At 41.6% G+C, this 2,625-nt stretch overlaps 1 protein-coding gene across 1 annotated transcript; it reads right to left on the reverse strand.

Annotated features, from left to right (window-relative positions):
* Positions 1-1,465: 1,465 nt before the first annotated feature.
* LOC130829209 (olfactory receptor 56A1-like) lies at positions 1,466-2,410 on the reverse strand. The gene has a single exon (XM_057695485.1). The coding sequence runs from the start codon at positions 2,408-2,410 to the stop codon at positions 1,466-1,468; it is 945 nt and encodes a 314-aa protein (XP_057551468.1).
* Positions 2,411-2,625: the final 215 nt, after the last annotated feature.

Genomic DNA, 2,625 nt, shown 5'->3' on the forward strand with positions numbered 1-2,625 from the left:
CTTTAAAGAAATTCCTTTAAAATACTTTCTAACCAATTTTTTGTGCCCTTGCAATTAAAGAAATCAAGCAGCTTTCCTGCTCTCACTTTTCACCATTTTTTTTTTAACTTTGCATTTTTTAAGCTCTTTATTGGAGTATAATTGCTTTACACTGTTGTGCCAGTTTCTGCTGTACAACAAAGTGAATCAGCTGTGTTTATACACATATCCCCATATCCCCTCCCTCCTGTGACTGCTTCCCCCCACCAAGTTTTTTAATACCCTAATGCCATATAATATATACCTTTCAAATCCAGTATTTGCAATTTACCAGTCAAGAGACATTTCAAAAACAAAGATTATATTTTTTGAAAACAATGGATTAGTACTCTCTACATTTCAAAGGCCTTCAAGAATTTTGGAATGTACTCACTGGAACCAGTGTTTAAGGACTTCTTAATACAGTAGTCCTTGCTTTCAGTCTACAGAATTTTGCAAGTAAGAATTATGCCTGACCTTTGGGTAAACCTATCGGATGAGCCCCAAACCTTAAATTTCCTACTACCAATGTAAATAATGACATAACTGCCTACCAACTACAATTGTGTATTATGTTTCCTTACCCATTTTCACCAGATTGTGATATCCAGAAATTTAACCATATGCCATACTTATATTCTCCTCATTTGACACTCTTGAGTGACGCTCCAGACTGTATACATGATTTTGAGTAAAGAGAATGTCCCCTATACCACCACAATCAGTTATACCATTTCTCACATTACTGGTCTTCTCATTCCCACTTCTACCTCCACTTGGGCCTCAGTGTCCTAGTCTTTCCGTAAAGAGTTTGAAGATATGTGAGGATTCTGCTGGGCATAAGCAGTACCATTATGAATATTATCCTTTTGTAACAGAAGCTAGAACGTCATGATGAGTTAAAGATGGTGACCTATTTGAGTTCTGTGCCTCTGCTTAGTTCTTCCTGACTCTCAAGGGAGAGGATCTAGAGAGAAGATAGCTATTGGTAGCAGCAAGTTCACAAAATGACCCAGAGACTGTGGCCTGGAGAGCAGAACTAGAGCTTCAATTGTATCTGAGGAAGGAGTGCTGTGTCAAGGAAAGCTTTGGAGTCACATAGACCTATCTTCGTATTGATGCTTCATCACTCACCAGATATGACCTTTGTCAATATTTTTCCATAAATTATTGTTTTCTAACATAAAGTAGAACAATAATCCCTGCCCTGCCATATTGTTATGAAGATGAGATGATTTAAATATGTAAATGTTTAGATACAAAGTTAGGTACCTAAGAATGTTAGTTACCTGCTCTAGGCAAATGAATTTTGATACTGAAAGGACAGAAACTGGACAGGAAATGTTCACTATCCAAGCATTATTTTGCTTTCTGGGATCACATATTCAGAAATAGAAACAGAGGAAATAGTAATAGATGTTTTTATAGAGAGTTTCCTTCTGTGTATTTAAAGTCCCCTCTGCAACAACTTCTGAAACCCCTGCTTTAACTCTTTGGTTTGAAACCCATATACAATAGGGTTCAAGGCAGGGGGTATGAGGTGATGAAGGACATTGAGCAGGATCAGGATGTCCATGGGGACCTTCTTTCTGGCTACGTTTGTCAGCACCACAACCAGCAGGATGGTGCAGAAGAAGAGGATGAGGATGAAGTGGGAGCCACATGTGTTCAGAGCCTTGACTGCAGCCCTCTCGGCCTTGAACTTGAGCACAGATCTTAGGATGAAGATGTAGGAGATGAAGATGAGGACAAAATCTGAGCCTAGTAAGGTCCAACCAGCCACAAATTGGTAGATTCTGTTCAGGGTGAAGTTGTCACAGGAGAGCCTGGACACAGACAGGTTGGCACAGATGCAGTTCTCAATGACATTTCTCCCAAAATAGTGGAGCTGAGCAGAGAGGATAGGAACAGGTGAAAGCAGCAAAGCATTCCGAATTATGATGAAAGCACCAGCCTTGGCCACAAATTTGTCAGTGATGATGGACGGGTATCTGAGTGGATGGCAGATGGCCACATAGCGGTCATAGGCCATGATCATGAATGTGCAGGACTCCATGGGGAGGAAGCAATTCATGATGTACATCTGGAGGAAACAGGCAAAGAAGCTGATGGACCTGAGGTCAAACCAGAAGATGGCCAGGACCTTGGGGATGATGGTGAGGCAGAGCACCACATCCAGCAGGGAGAGGATGCTGAGCAGGTAGTACATGGGCTCATGCAGAGAGGCCTCCAGCCGGATGGTGATCAGGAGGGTGGCATTGGCCCCCATGGCCAGAAGGAAGAGGAGGCTGAGTGGCAGGGAGAGCCAGTGCTGCCAGCTCTGGTAGTTAGGGAAGCAGATGAGGAGGAATTCAGAGACTGGAGCAGTGGAGTAGTTGCTGGGCGATGTCATGAGATAAATCCTAAACTGAGGAGATTTTATCTGGGTTTATGTATGGTAAGACACAAGAATCAGGTCAATAGAAAACAAATCTCTGAAAATACTCATGAGCACGCACTCATCCAGAAAAATGTTACCATATAGAGGAACAATCCCAAATGAAGTCACAGTTCAGTAAATATTAATATGAGGAGAGCTTGACAAATTATTTCTAAAGTAAATTTGGA

The sequence above is a fragment of the Hippopotamus amphibius genome, chromosome 9, assembly GCF_030028045.1.
Source record: "Hippopotamus amphibius kiboko isolate mHipAmp2 chromosome 9, mHipAmp2.hap2, whole genome shotgun sequence".
Classification (NCBI taxonomy): domain Eukaryota; kingdom Metazoa; phylum Chordata; class Mammalia; order Artiodactyla; family Hippopotamidae; genus Hippopotamus; species Hippopotamus amphibius.

Bases quoted from the DNA above. Each gene is read 5' to 3' on its own strand.
- LOC130829209 (XM_057695485.1), bottom strand. From the start codon at position 2,410: ATGACATCGCCCAGCAACTACTCCACTGCTCCAGTCTCTGAATTCCTC.